The sequence below is a fragment of the Brienomyrus brachyistius genome, chromosome 13 (assembly GCF_023856365.1).
Source record: "Brienomyrus brachyistius isolate T26 chromosome 13, BBRACH_0.4, whole genome shotgun sequence".
Lineage (NCBI taxonomy): Eukaryota > Metazoa > Chordata > Actinopteri > Osteoglossiformes > Mormyridae > Brienomyrus > Brienomyrus brachyistius.
In genome coordinates, this window is record NC_064545.1 from 7,366,751 (window position 1) to 7,381,220 (window position 14,470).

The 14,470-nt window shown below is 42.4% G+C and overlaps 1 protein-coding gene across 9 annotated transcripts; it reads right to left on the reverse strand.

The window, feature by feature from the left end:
* Positions 1-1,277: 1,277 nt before the first annotated feature.
* On the reverse strand, positions 1,278-14,090 carry nap1l4a (nucleosome assembly protein 1-like 4a). Of its 9 annotated transcripts, none has more exons than XM_048973520.1 (15): positions 13,949-14,090; positions 12,584-12,634; positions 11,679-11,778; positions 10,208-10,352; positions 9,775-9,861; positions 8,189-8,356; positions 7,085-7,156; positions 6,800-6,939; positions 6,014-6,159; positions 4,139-4,158; positions 3,519-3,638; positions 3,386-3,421; positions 3,244-3,285; positions 2,947-2,981; positions 1,278-2,564 (listed from the first exon to the last, which is right to left on the reverse strand). In XM_048973520.1, the coding sequence occupies exons 2-14, from the start codon at positions 12,609-12,611 to the stop codon at positions 2,976-2,978; spliced, it is 1,110 nt and encodes a 369-aa protein (XP_048829477.1). In that variant the 5' UTR covers positions 12,612-12,634; positions 13,949-14,090; the 3' UTR covers positions 1,278-2,564; positions 2,947-2,975. The 9 variants fall into 9 exon arrangements, with proteins under 9 accessions (XP_048829477.1, XP_048829476.1, XP_048829469.1 ...); XM_048973519.1 differs by having other exon boundaries at positions 1,278-2,537; positions 13,949-14,089; XM_048973512.1 differs by having other exon boundaries at positions 1,278-2,537; positions 3,244-3,288; positions 13,949-14,088.
* Positions 14,091-14,470: the final 380 nt, after the last annotated feature.

Here is a 14,470-nt window from a genome sequence, read left to right on the forward strand (position 1 = left end):
CGCTCAGACACACTATATGGACAAACGTATTTGGTCATCACACCTACAGGAACTTTTATGACACTCCATGCTAAATCCACAGTCATCAATATGGAGTTGGTCCCCCCCTTGCAGCTACAGCAGTTGCCACTCTTCTGGGAAGGTTTCGGAGTGTGTCTGTGGGAATTTTTGCCCATTCATCCAGAAGAGCATTTGTGAGATCAGCCACTGATGTTGGACGTGAAGGTCTGTTCTAGTTCATCTCAAAGGTGTCAGATGGGGTTGAGGTCTGGGCTCGGGGCGGGCCAGTCAAGTTCTACCACACCAAACTCACCCAACCATGTCTTTATGGACCTTGCTTTGTGCACTGGGGTACAGTCATCCTGGCACAGAAAGGGGCCTTCCCCAAACTGTTACCATATAGTTGGTAGCACAGAACTGTCCAAAATGTCTTGGCATGCTGAAGCATTAAGAGTTCCCTTCACTGGAACTAAGGGGCCTAGCCCAACCCCTGAAAAACACCATACCAGTATCCCTCCTCCACCGAATTTCACATTTGGCACAATGCAGTCAAACAAGTAACGTTCTCGACACATACCAAACCCAGATTCGTTCATCTAACTGCCAGACAGAGAAGCGTGATTTGTCACTCCACAGAACACACTTTTCCAGTGCTCCAGAGTCCAGTGGCAGCGTGCTTTATAGCACTTCCTTCTAGCTGCTCAGCCATGGAAGCCCATTCCATGAGGCTCCCAGCGCAGTTTCTGTGCTGGGATTAATGCCAGAGGAAGTTTGGAACATTGGTGACTTCTACACACTATGTGCCTCAGCACTGCGACCCCGCTGTTACTTTACGTGGTCTGCAGCTTTGAGGTTGAGTCTGTTGTTCCTAACTGTTTCCATTTTGCAGTAATATCACTTACAGTTAACTATGGAATATTTAGCAGGGAAGGAATTTCATGAACGTACTTATTGCAAAAGTGGCACCCTATGACAGCACCATGACTAAATTCACTGAGCTCATCAGAACAAGGTATTCTTTCGCTAATGTTTGTAAACCTGACTGCATAGCAAGGTATGCAGTGCAAAGATTTTATGCACCTGTGACAACAGGTCTGAAAGAAGCACCTGAATTCAATGACCCAACTTCAGTACAAACTGCACAAAGGCAAAAAAACATTACAGTATAAAGAATGTATAACTTCCAATTTAATTACCTTCCAAGTACCTGCTTGTCTGTCAAAATATAGCTACAATCTAGTTATATTTCACTGATTAAACAAAACAAGAGCCAAATATTTAAGATCACAACTTTTAATAGAATATTCTGTTCTGTATAAATTGAAAAGATCAAACTAAATAACAAATTGAGAAGGTCAGAACGAGCACTGTCCACAGAAGTTCAAATGCTATAGCCGACATTGACAGGGGTACCTGCTATGACAAGCAAGGTTTGCATCATTGTGTTTAATGCATTGTATGGTTGTTGATCGATTTCAAACCAAGAAGCAAAACAGACATACTTATATTATGGAAAAGAACAAACATCTGCAAGGTATTAAACATCAAAACCTCTAAAGTTTATAAAAACCCTGTTCTTCCTCCTTCAGTGACACAGCAAGCAGCCTTTCAGCTCATTAACTAGGATAAAGACAGCGTTCCGATGGTACACAAAGTGTACAGGCAGTATGAGTAACAGGCCAGAACTACATATTGCTCACAAAAATGATGCCTCACCTCGGTGTGTTAGGACTGTGTCACCATGTCAGGTAACAATAATAATAATTATAAAAGGTACGGCAGCAAAGGTTTTTTCCTCTTTTTAAATCCACAAAAATACATTTGGCATCAAACCTAAAATTTATTTGCAAGCGCTTTTGTAAGCAAACAGCATTGGTGTGGAAGAAACTGAGGGCGCACTATTACACAGGACACCTGCTATGCAGTAGGCAGTGTTACCCATCTCCAAGCTGCATAATATCAGCATATGCATTTCCAGAAACACACTAATAAATATCTTCTTAATATGAAAACATTTAAAAGATTCCATTCAACAGAGAAAGAAAATGAAGCCACCGCAATCATACCGTTCAGTCCTCATCAGTCTGGTGCTAAACTTTCACACGTTTATTGGCATAAAATACCCTGAGTAAGCTGCTATACCACTGAAATATTGGATGAGCTTGTATTACTTCAGGTGTAGGGCTTCGCACATTGGAGATCATCTGCCCAGGAGCTTCTGGTCTGGTCTGTAAGCAGTGACCCTCAGCACAGGCAGCAGATCCACAGTCGTCTAACCCATAGGCCATTTTATTTACAGTGTCGTGTCACTATTTCAGGCAAACTCTCTCCTTTGGATGGGTCAGGGGCAGCACAGACTGAAAAGTCATGCATCTGAAAACATTTGGTCTCTTGCGTTTGCAGCCAGACTGGGATGAGGGGAGGTGGGAGATGAATCCGCTGACTTCTGGAGTGGAGGATGGGCTGGACTGACGAGGCACCTCAGGAAGACCTCCACGCTATTGCTGCTTATAGTCTGCGGGCTGCTTCTCATCCTTCTGCACAGCAACAAACTAAAGAATGAACTGACCAGACAGGAACAGCTCGGAAGGGTTCTGTAGCTACAAAGGCCAGAAGGCGTTACGTTTTGGGCAGGGACAGTAGACGGGAACAGGATGACAGTGTACCACACAAAAATAAACACAGGGAACACGTCTCTCCGGGCCAGAAATGTTCTTTCTACAGATCAGATGGAACTCCCAGGTGCCCACAGGCACACTGCTACAGACCACCAAAGGCACTGGGTTCGTTTTTACATTCCCTCTGCAGCCTATGCAACATCAAAACAGGATGAATATTGAGGTGTGAATTTCAAACAGGTTACCCTCGGCAACTTGGAAGAGAATGAGTAAGCGACACAGAAACGGGGAGCAGAGTGAGAAAGACAAGAGAAACACCATTTCCTACCTTAACCTATAGAACGCATGGAGTGACAATTACGCCTGTAATAAGGGTTGGGGGAAAAAAAAAAAATTACAACCAAATTCATGACCATATTCCAAGACTAATCCTCAAACACGCATAAGGACACACAGATGTGTCCATGCACAGCTGCTTAGACAGTAACAACTAACATGCAAAACAATACTGAATGACACAGAATATTCGGCCAACGATCTTAGCTCAGACAAATCAGTCCTGCCATTCAAATGACTGTTTATCAAACTCATTATACATAAAGCTTACAAGGTACCCAAAACGAACCTTGGGGTCGTCTCCCTCCTCATCTTCATCCTCTTCATGGTCCTGCTACATAGAGAAATGAGTAACACTAACAGTCTATTGCCTACCCCCACCCCCACAAAAAAAAACTATCATGCCCAATGTTTGCAAACATCGCTTTCACCTCCTCCTCCCCTTCCTCAAGTTCCTCCTCTTCATACTAGTGAAAGACAGACAGAATAAGCAAGAATGACTCTTGGGTTCACAGGCATTTAAGTCAAGCTGATTGGTGCAGTGGTTGAGGAGGCGGGGCTTACACTCTCATCATCCTCCAGGGCCTCCCCAGTGAAGTAGAGCACCGCATGAGGGACTATCCTTTCACGGAAGAAGTGGCCAATCTCAAAGTCTGTCGCTAAAATTAACTCGGAATCCTCATCCTGGGGGAAAACCACACACACTCGTACAAGAACATCCACCCATCCATTTTCTCATGGCTTATATCTTAGCCGGGGTGGGGGCGGCTGGTAAATCATCTCATTATATGTCAATACCAAATTAAAAATAGTCACAAGTCAAAAATCTGTTGTCAACTGTAAATCTACATTTCTTTGTGCAAAAGTAACATACAGACGGTATTTCCCAATGCACTAATTTGTCAATATGGCCAGTATCACATCTCTCATTATTAATCTGGTCCAAGTTAGTGCACACTCATGCACTTTGACAGACAAAAACTGAAAAATCTTTTGTCTAATCCCTTTTTCTAACCAATTTTTGTATGTGTAAGATTGGGGGAGTTACTGCAAATGTGATTTATGTTGACTTGCTTCATCTATACAACTTTGCATGCCAAAACTACAATTTAAATATTCAGCAGAGACCATGGATAACGAGATACTAGATTTCTGTGTATGGATAATGGGTTCAGAACACTTACCATCTCTCCATCTGATGAAACTGCAAAACAAAAGGCAAAAGAAGTTATTTTCCAACTTTATTAGAGGGTGGTTGTTCATGAATTGCATTTAGCACCCTGATTGGGCTTGTTTGCAAGCCCTTCCTGGCTATAGTGCTCAAATTCATGCCTCTGAATTGCAGACACAAGGTCGCACCCTGATGAAGGGAGTTGCAGCGAGTCTCAATCAGCATGAGCATTGGGGTGCTGACCGCAGCAATGATTAATAAATACCACACAAGAGGTGTGTCTCCAAGTGGACTTTGTCACAGCTCAGAAACTGGCTGGACCACATTCCTTAAGATGCATGCTTAAAGTCTGATGACATCCATCAAAGCAGTTTAACTTCCATGAATTCCACGAAGATTTTAATGATACCACTATCAACAACAGAAAAGAAATATTGCAAGGAAACAAAACGAGAAAATTCATTCATAACATTAGAAAACTATAACCTTGTTTACAATATCCTGAACCAAAAACTCATCTTCTGTGAAAAAGATCTGGTATGCAGAAGCAGTGTTTGCGGGCACGAGAACACGAGTCACCATCTTCCCACGAATGAGAACCAAGCGCTACATAATGCAGCCCCTTCCAAGTGACTCTCATACACTTGAGTTCTCTTTTAAAGGCTCTTTTAAAACAGCCATTTGCAGGCCCTTTATCCAACAACGGGCCATAACCGTGTGACCAATGACAGCACTGTTAGAGTGGATTCAAACTATGAAATCACCAGGGAGGAGGAGGAATTTTCTGAATATTTCTGATTTTCAACAAAGACTGGACTGGAAAAACCACTTCAGTAGTTTGTCTGCAAATGAAATGCTTTAAATGAAACAGATGGGAGTGAAAATGAGAAAGGAAACCAATCCTGTACATTTATTGCAATACAGCTGCCTTAAGGCTTAGTAACATAATCCATTAAACCAACAGAACCGGTCCGTCTCTGATGTGTCATCCTTTGTAAGCTGACGGTCACCCGCTACACCTTCCATTCATCATTCTGGTTTCTTTCAAAAGTCCTGCACTAAAATCCTTTTATTTTGTTTGCCAATTTCACGTGTATGAATTGTCCCCTAAATGCAGACATGCATTCATACATAAAAATTGTACCTGTAGTTAATTATTTACATGTAAAACATCAAGCAGGTTTACAGCATAGCAGCTCATGTCCAGCATGTGCCCTTGCTCTCACAACCCATGCAGAAGAACTCTGCGTAATACTCAAAATCCGTTTGACATTACAATAAGCTCAATGTGCAAGAATCAAGATACTCGTAACAACATTGCAATATAGAACAAGTCAGTTTGGTTATAATCACAGACTATTCTGCACGCTGCCATTTTACAGCTTCCGATGGAAACATGTAGCAAGCAGGCAAGAGCTGTTCTCTGTGTGGACAACCAAAGGGATGCAGACCGGCTACAGTAATCCTGAGGGAAATGTGAACCTTGCCATTTTTCCAGTCCCCCTCTGGCTAACAGAAAAGGTCACTTCTTTGAAATTCCAGTCACTGCAAAGTAACAGTAGGCAGGGGATGGTACACGAAAAAGCCTTAGGTCTTTTGATTTTTTACTTTAACTAACATTATACCGTATAATTAATATGTTCTCTTACAAGTTTGCGCAAGAATATGAATGTACATTTTTACATTTGTCTCCAGAAGCTGCATTTCACCATATCTTATGTAAAAATGACAACGGCATTCCATTGTATACAACCAGCGATGGCTAAACACTTACTTCCAGTGTTGACATGCTGCCACCTGCTGGCTATTACCAACCCGCAGTGCCAAACACCTACATCGGCAAGCAGAGAGCCTCAGGATCTCGTCATTGAAAGTTAGCATGCCCTACCTTTGATGGGGTTGAAGAAGTTGAAGAAGGAGTCGCTGGGTACTTGCTTGGTGATGGTCCTCACCGTGCCCCTCCCCTTGTGTTTCTGCTTCTTCTTTATGGTTTTTACAGTCACGTCTTTGCCTTTATGCCAATAAATTTCACAGCTGGACACAGAAGAAAGCTGATAAGGAAATAAAAACATACTACAGCATAAACCACTAGATAGAGCAATTTTCAGTATAATAGCTTAGCGGAAACTATAAAACGAGAGGGAAAAATGGAGGCAAGCACTGTGGGTCACTTTATGCAGCCTAGGGTAGTGTTTCCCAATCCAGTCTTCAGGGAACCCTGGCAGCCCATGTTTTTGCTTCCTCTCCACTCCCAGCACACCTGTACCAGGTATTCAGTGTTCCTGATTGGCTGGGAGCTGAGAGGGAGCAAAAACGTGGGAATAAGGATTACCTGCAGACAAAACAATGAAAGCTTCGAAAGCTAAATGCCATGCGCCTTACTTGTATGTCACCTTGGACAGAAGTGTCTGTTGAATAAGTGTAATGCAAATGAAATTCCATCGATCAACCATGTATTTTAGTGAGGGAATGAAGAAAAGGTAATGTAATGTCTGCAGTGTGTGACTCTGGGTTCGGACGCTGTGGAAGGTTGTTGGTTCAAATCCCGGTTGCTCCAGGGACTGGCTGCCCCTGCTCTCTCAACTGCACATCGCTTTCGATAAAAAAGCGTCTCGCTAAATACATAAATGTAGCATGTGGCACTGGACGGCTTGGTTCGGCCGGCTCATCTCACCCCTCACAGTCCACAATCTCTGGACCCTCAAAGGAGAAGGGATCTTCAGGATCTGGTTCGGACTTCATTTTGTAAACCTTTGTGAGGACCTCGTTTTTAAAGAAGCTGTTTGGCTCAAAGTGAAACTCCAATGTGAAGCTCTGTTGGGGAGGGGGGGGAAATAGGCACATGTAATAAATACAAGGGGATCATATGGGTAACAGGTTGTATGCGATACACACAGTGTGTACATGACACTTACATCACTTTGCATATAAATGTTTGACGTTTAGTTGTCACACTAACCATAGGCTGGTCAGGGTCAGAAAATCTCACTTTGATGTCTTGTAAGTGTCTCAGGATTGGCTCATCATGTTCCTAATGGAAACAAAAGCAAACACATGCAAGGGTATGAACCCTCCATATTATGTAATAGTTTTAACTACCCTTATATTTTCAACAACAACAACCTGTTAATAAATAAAATGCGGACAGAAAGGGCATTATTACATCTTAAATGAGAACACATTAAGAAATATTAAGAAATTAAGCATCAAAACTACCTTTCACAAAAACATCCATTGTTTTTGTCTCAAAATATAAAAATACAGATGGGCTCTAAAATATTTACTTACTGTAACAGGCTCAAATAGTTCAAGTCCTCACTATCCACTCAAAATGCTTGGAAAATGGGGGCTAATATTGCAGATAAGAATGAATAACCGATATATGTTAATGCGTTTATCTAATCCGCGTGTGTGAAGTCAGGTGACCACATGACCCCCTCAGAGGAAGACAGTGATAGCGGCAAATGGCCTGCAAGTATATAAATGGGATGTTGGGGATTCTGAGGCGAAATAGCAGTTAAGCACCACCAGGGGACAGCATTGTTTTGGGCAGACTAAGTGAATCGTAAAATGTTCTATGGCAGCATTTAGGTCAGGGGTCACCAACATGGTGCCCACGGGCACCAGGATGCCCCCAAGGACCACATGAGTCGCCTGTGGACCTAAAAATAGCACAACTCACCAGTGAGCAGCGTCTAAAATTTTATTTTATCCTGTTGCTACTCTACTTAATCACATTTGCATTTATATAGATTTGAAAATAACAAAAAAAAAAAACACTTAAAACATGTTTATTATACATGAAGTTTAGATAAGTTTAGAAGGGTGTTTCAAACTGGTAGCCCTTCGTATGGCTCAGTACCCGTGAAGTAGCTCTCAGTTTCAAAAAGGTTGGTGACTCCTGATTGAGGTACTAGTGAATCACAACATAACTGTTTAATTTAAATCCAGCGAATGTCAGATTTTAGCTATAAATTTCCCAAGAGGTTACATTCAACTATAACTTATGAATGTTGCACATGACTCAGCCCACGGCGGCCATGTTCCATATATACAGCTTTACCTGTAGCATGTCGCTAAGCATGTCAACGTTCCTGAAGATGGTGAGCCAGAACTCTGGGATGCCTTTGGGGTCCTCCTCTGTGGGGCCCTCCTCTGTGGGGGCCTCCTCTGTGGGGGCCTCTTCCTGCTGCTGAGCAGCCTCTACAGTGGCCATCTTACTCTGGTCGTCCTGTCAGCGACGAAGACAGGTTTCTATTTATGCACTTTAAAAATAATTTGAATAATAAAATAAAATAAAAAATATAACTAGCTAATTAAATTTTGTGAGATAATGTCAAACATTTGGGGGAGGGATCAAATCAGTTACAAATCGTGATTCATTGAGGTGGTGATTTTTATTTCGCCACAAATATTTAAAAGAACCATTTTTAAATATCAATTTAAATTTTTGAAAACTTACATGTTTGAGTACGGCTATCTGCTTGGGATGACCGTTTGGTGCAATTTCAGTAGAGCCGAATTAAATTAGAAATTATTAAAACTGAACAATACAGGAACAGTTGTTAACCAAACATAAGGCAAAGTGTCTCACACCTAATAATCAAATCCTGTTCTCTACTATTTAGAGTGGTCATATACCCATAGTGATAAACACCCTTCGAGCCTTAGTCGTTTTTTTAAACCCAGTCTGAATTTCCTGGCAAAAGAAGCGGAAGTACCACAGGGAGATTAACTTGCAGAGGTTGTTTCTGCCTCGCTCCCCTCGTGCACATACTTGGCTCTCATCACAAATGAGTCAGCATGTTGGATGCGTTTCCAGCAACATATCCGAGTTCAGCAGAGCCAACAGTCTTTGTCTTATCAGCTACTCTCTCTCTGGTGATGGTGTAATTTATTTGGAAACCAGAATGATTAGTTTTAAGTGACGTGGGAAGGCCTTTGAGCTCCCCTGGACTAGCTGTAACCAGATCACAGCCACAATTTGCATAATGTTGAACAAATACTCATTTTAGCTTGTGTCCATGTCAAGAATGGTATTCGATTCATTTCACTGTGCATTACAAACCGAAAATGATGCAACCGAAAGGCATGTGAAAAATACAGGAATTATTTGTCAATTTTAAAATAATTTTTGCTGAAGACCAGTTCAGGTCCACATTTTAAAGCAAATACGAGCATTGTAACAGCCCCCATAAGTCGGGTCCCCGTAAGTTGCAGATTTTAACCAAACCAGTTTCAACCATTTGTGCCTTTGAATTTTTCATTGTCCTGCTTTAGTTTCCGAGGTATAAATGTTTACATGACGTCGCCACCGTGGAGTCAGCATCCCATTCGCATCTAATTTGGATTAAACCAGGTTAAAGTGTGTGTGCGCTGGTTAAAAATGTTCATGCCGTTATTTTTCCAGTTATAACTCATGGTCTATGGGTGGGCAATCTTATCCAGAAATGACCGTTGTGCATGCAGGTTTTTGCCATAACTTTTGCCTAATTAAATGACTAATTGCTGTATAGTGAAAATTCACGAGGTGGGTCCCCCAAGCAGTAGAACTTGCCTCGGGAGTTACCACCACACCCCCTGATCCAGCACACAAGTAATATGTAATACGCAGAACATGGATACATTGCTGTGCTACAGTCAACTCACAGCCAAAGCTTCTTCATCCTCTCGGTCACTGTGCCACTCACACTCCTCATCTGTAGGTTCCAAAGCTCCAGTCACTATGTTGTATCTCTAGGTAAATAAGACAATGACCAGATCAAAGAGATCAAGATGGAGTACTGCTTCTTTCACAGGGTGCACAGATACTGTAAGCGGTTACTGTGATCAGGCCCATCTTTGACCTGTTTGTCCCGACGGAAAAAGCAAAGTTTGTTACATAGCAGCTGACAATTCGCATATATAGCTGCAATACTGTCCGTGTTCAAACTCCTTCCCCTAGCGTGAAGGGCTCCCCCATCACACAATTAGCAGAAGTACATTTATAGACAACCTCCAGGCTAAAGGAGAGTCCCTAAGCCAGTCCTGATTCTGCTTTCACACCCAGGGCAGTGCAGTGAACGTCCCACAGCCAATGTACCTTGTCGAAATGGGGCTGGTAGAGAGCAGCATACTTCCTCTCCAACTCATGGACCTCCTTATAGAATCTGGCCTCAAGGTGGGCCCCCTGGACCTGCAGCTGCTTTAGTGCATTGACTCTTCTCTTCACAGATTTGGGCAGCAGGCTGAAGAGGACAGCAAACAGACAGAGAATGAACAGGAGATGGAGGTGGTGTGTGGTTCAGTGGGTTTGGCCTAGGAATGGGTACCGAAACCTGGTATTAACCAGGGTACCAAATCCTGGTTGGCAATGGGTACTGAAACTTGGTATTAAAACAGGGCCTAGGGCTAAATTATTAAAGACCGTAGCATCAATAGACTCCGAGGTTAATCGGTTCCTTTTTCGGTACTAGAGAAATTAAGAAAAAAAGGGAATCTATTATTGCTACATAAAAGTTCTCGCACATTTTATCTCACCAGCTCTATTTCTAATTACATTTTTGCTATTTTTAATGCAGAAAAGAGAGAGATCTCTCTCAGAGCCTGTGTGTGGGGCATGGGGCAGCTCACTTGCTCCACCTCCCTCTCTCTCATGCACACAGATCATACTTTTAATGATGATGGCAGCGAGATCGTTCAAAAAGCGTGGTTACATTTCACTAGTTTCGATGCCGATAATGCTCATTGCCACAATTGCAACAAGTCTTTTGCATGCAAGGGTGAAAACACAAGCAATCAGTCGAAACATCTAGCAGAACTTCATCACATTCACACAAAGAAATGCACGGCTTGACTCTCTAGCTCATACTTCATCTGTTGTTGCTCCAAGTATGTTTGCTATTCTTTTGCCTTAAAAATTTATTTTGCATTTGAATAACCACTTTATCATCTATAATAGTGAAGTGTTCAAAACAATGTTATTGCAGTTTGCAACTCAAGAATGTTAATTTATATACGTATGTATGTGAAAAAGGAACGTTAATTCTGTTCTTGTTTCTCAATTTCCCCCTCAAATAAAAAGTACCGATAAGAGTACTATTAAAGTGCCGGCTCGATAAGCTGTATCATAAGAGCAGAACCGTTCAAATCTTAATGATACCCATCCCTAGTTAGGCCCCTGTGTCTGTGATCAGTATGTCAGCAGTTCTAGTTCCTGCAGAACAGTCACATATCTGTTGGGCTCTTGACCTTTAACTCTCTGAAATGCTTCAGGGAAGCTGATAAATAGCTTGATCATACGTTCAGAACCAAAGCTTAACTCTTAACTGTATATAACTTTAAATACACGTGTGTGTATGTGGACAGGAGAGCAAACGTGGGATATGTGAGAAGAAGCATTCCAACATCCGTGATTCATAATCTGCCCAAATGAAAAGTAAAGCATCAGTAAATTAAGAAAGGACCTTCAGGATAGCCTCTTTACACAGACTACAAAGAAAAAGAAATATATTTACAATTAATATAATTTACATAGCAGTTGTTCCCCAGTAGGTCACTAATCTACTACTCACCTCACAATGTCAAGGGGGGGGGCAGGCATCATGCTGCCAGGACAACGCTGCACTGCTGCCGGGGCCTGAGGATTCGGTGCAATCGGAACTCCTGCCTTACCTGTCAAAACCAAGCACACACTCAGGTCTGCCAATCAGCAGCCGCAAAACTGACAAGGACACCATCACAGATGCATGCATCTTTCAATGACATTTTCCTTGTTTGTTTTTCTGCTCCTCCTGCCATAAGCGAGACTTTTGCCGGGCAGCTGAAGCTCCATCCAGGGAAAGCTTGTTAGTTTTTCAATTTAAATCAAATTTGCATTCATAACAAATTTCTCAAATGACTGGCAAATTTGTAAGAGATATTTCTGAACCATAAATAACTGCAGAGGGACAGACACTGTCATCACAACTCTCAGTATTAAACAAGTGAAATGATATTCCACACAAAATGGTTTTCAAAGTAGTCTAAAGAAAGCCAGTGACTACAGCCCCTGCTGACTCACATTATTCCATGGGTAAGACTCCCTAGCAGCAAGCCTCACAAACACACACAATGCTGTTAGGAGGAACAGCAGTGTGATGCCTGTGAACGCTATTAAAATCCTACCATCCACCCACTAATAGAAAAGCACAACGTTTAATTTCAGGACTTACTGCCTGACTCCAATTTTATTGACAGGTTGTGAAAAAAAATGCTAAAACTTTAAGATTTCAAAATTTTAAAAGATTGTTGTAAAACAGACAACTGACGTCTGAGGAGTTCAGACATATCCGTAGACCACTGGCCAAATTATTTCCAGGTTTCTCATCTCTCAGTCAGTAGTCAATTACAGATAATCTGCCAAAACGCATACTGCTGTATGCCGAGTCACAGATGCGGTGTTTACTGTAAAATGCCCCCATGCATTGAAACACTTTACCTGTATCTTCATTCTTGTCTCTCTCCATTATCGTTATACAGCTGTGGTCTTCTACAATACAAATGAGTAGATGAAGTGCTGTATTGGTTCATCCAATATACAGACAAAAAATAAATCTAACCACTGCTTAATTTCCTATAAAAATATAGCCAGATAGTAATCATTTAGACCAGGGATCTTCAACCATTTTTCATCCAAGAACCCCAGAATGGGTGGTAACAAGTAACTAAAAATTGGGGTGGGGGTGTTTGGATAGTGTTTTGTAGGGGCAAAAGGCAGAGGTACAACCTTGTGGGGATGACAGTCCATTGTAGAGTACATACACACTACCAGAATTTTAGGAATGCCAAACAACTGTGTATGTGAAAAACACGATGCATACACTGGAAGCAGGTTATCTACCACTGACAGCTCCAAGGAAGAGCATCGTGCAACAGCTGCCTTTTCGTCAACATGGCTTATACCCTTCATAAGTCACCCGTGACTTCATCTTTTAAGTGAGACATGTCTTATCCTGTAAGGTATTATAAGCAGCTACGGTACTCCACTGCACAAGCTGGCCAATGCAAAACACATACTGTCATGCATGACACCTTGAAATACGTCAGAGTAATGCACATGCGGCACGACATAAACTTTGAAAGGTTCCCCTTAAATTGTTGCTGGATGCTTATTAACACTTCAGCCCCGTGAAATACGCCCACCACACCCGCACACAAAATATATACCGTTGTTAAACAAACCGCGGAGCTCCTCGGTTACGTCAGTCCGCCACCGTAGCGCCAGCGACTGTCAAGAGCTTCTTTACGTTTCTTTGTGAATTTTGAAATAACGACTGAAAACGTCGCAAGCGATGCCGGACAGCATCCAGACTACAGCCGCGGGCCAACCTGACTTCACTCATCACACCGGTAACTAAACCGCACGGCTCCCGTCGTTGAAACACCACGGTTAAGTAGCTGCAGAATGACAACGGTCAGTGTCACCCAAGTTCGCAAAAAAACACCCGGGCGGCGCCGCACCTGCGTCGCTGACCAACTCACCAAGTTAACCGTGAGTCGGCCGAGGAAGCGCTGACAACGAAAGGGCAGCGATACTAGCCGCACCTTAAGCCAGCTGCGAGCTACTGGAGTCTACCGTGCCAGTTTGTTCTGTCCCAGCATGTTGGGCTAGTTAACCAACTACTGGCCGTCACCAAGTATGACAGCAAGCCAGCTAACCAGTACGCAGCGCTTATAACGGCCGCAGACAATCAGCGGTATCCTTCGAAATTTGACATAACGTTTTATCTTGATACTCTTCTCAAAACCCCCTACGTGAACCTAACACATACAACATGTAATGGACCGTATTTCTCCGTCTTACCGTAAAGCTGTTTTCGTGTTCGCTTTCACGCCTCCCAGATGCAGCGACAGCTGCGCCGTGAATTATCCATAACTCTGATTGGTCACAGAAGATTTACGTCGCATTATCGTTAGCTGTCATAGGACGAAAAGGATTCGGGATAGCCCTATCAAAAGGCTATGTGGGCAGGCGAAATTGTGCATCACTTGTTCCGTATTAGCTCCGAACGACTGTCAATGGATTCTGCAAAACATTACCCAAAAGATACCCAATGGTTTAGTTTAGACTTCTTTTATGTGGCCACATGACAATCAAACAAAAATACAACCCGATTAAATTTAAAACAGGTGTGGATTTTAACCTGTAACAGAACAGTGACTAGATCGTTTGTAATTATGTTCCTTCCTGTACCATTGTTGTGACCTACGGGTGCTTTTTATTGTACAGACAAAATAACTACTTTCCACAACAAGCACTATTTCCAGATGTTTGCCTGATGCCTCGATGTTTTATTGATATTTTGCCAAACTACACATAGCACAA